Source organism: Perkinsus marinus, assembly GCF_000006405.1.
Source record: "Perkinsus marinus ATCC 50983 genomic scaffold scf_1104296945242, whole genome shotgun sequence".
Lineage (NCBI taxonomy): Eukaryota > Perkinsozoa > Perkinsida > Perkinsidae > Perkinsus > Perkinsus marinus.
This window is the reverse complement of record NW_003211190.1, coordinates 1-972: the sequence shown is the minus strand read 5'-3', so window position 1 is coordinate 972 and position 972 is coordinate 1. Positions and strand designations below refer to the sequence as shown.

At 50.9% G+C, this 972-nt stretch overlaps 1 protein-coding gene across 1 annotated transcript; it reads right to left on the bottom strand.

The window, feature by feature from the left end:
* Positions 1 to 79: 79 nt before the first annotated feature.
* On the bottom strand, positions 80 to 799 carry Pmar_PMAR003208 (alcohol dehydrogenase, putative; the record flags this gene model as incomplete). The annotated part of the gene is made up of 1 exon (XM_002779826.1): positions 80 to 799. One exon carries the CDS (start codon positions 797 to 799, stop codon positions 80 to 82), a length of 720 nt encoding a protein of 239 aa, XP_002779872.1.
* Between the last annotated feature and the right edge of the window lie 173 nt (positions 800 to 972).

The window sequence follows — 972 nt, the reverse complement described above, 5'->3', positions numbered from 1 at the left end:
AAGTCACACACTCAACGACATGCCAGAAAGAAACTTCTATAAGGATTCACAACAGCTCAGCAATAGGTCAACCAAGTTTTCACTTGCTTTCCTCGGTATTTTCCTCGAAAACAATCACTATCTTCCCTCTAGCATGACGACTCCTCTGGAGTTGGTAAGCCTTAGCACACGATCCCTTACTGAACGGTAACTCATCTGCAAATTCAATTCGGAGATGGCCTTCAGCCGTAAGCTCTCCGAGCTTGACTAAATCCTCGTGAGTGAACTGAGCCACCCACATCGAGTATTGAGCTCTCTGGAGGTCGCGACCACTCACTCGAGACAGCCAAAATCTGGCACGATCAAAAACACTGGGTGTTTCTATAGCGACATACATACCGCCCTTTTTGAGCGTCTTTCGAGCGGTTGGTTCGTAGTTAACATCCTCCGGGCTCGTGACGGTATCATAGACAACATCGATGGTGCCCGCAGGGCAGTCATCATTGGGGAGTTCAAAGCCTTCGTTGGTGTAGTCCATAACGTCATCAGCTCCCAGAGACTTCACAAAGTCAACATTCTTACCACTACAGACAGCGTAAACCTTAGCACCGAGTGCCTTGGCAATCTGTACACCACTCGAGCCGGTCCCACCACTGGCACCAATGACCAACACATTCTTGCCGGCCTCAGTAACACCACCCCGTCTAAGGGCCTGTAAGCTGACCAGACTAGCCACAGGTAGAGATGCAGCGACCTTGGGGTCAACCCCTTGGGGCACATGGGCTATCTCACTCACATTCGCCGTCGCGAATTCAGCCATAGAACCAGACTTGGTCTTACCAAAGACGAGATCGCCAACCTTGTAATCAGCCGAGCCGATAGTGACCCGCCCAGCAAAGTCGAAGCCCACTGCTGTACCAAGTAACCACCTCGAAACCCCAGGGAGAGCTGCGAGTCTCAAGTCAATGGGATTAGTAGCAGCAGCAAGAACTT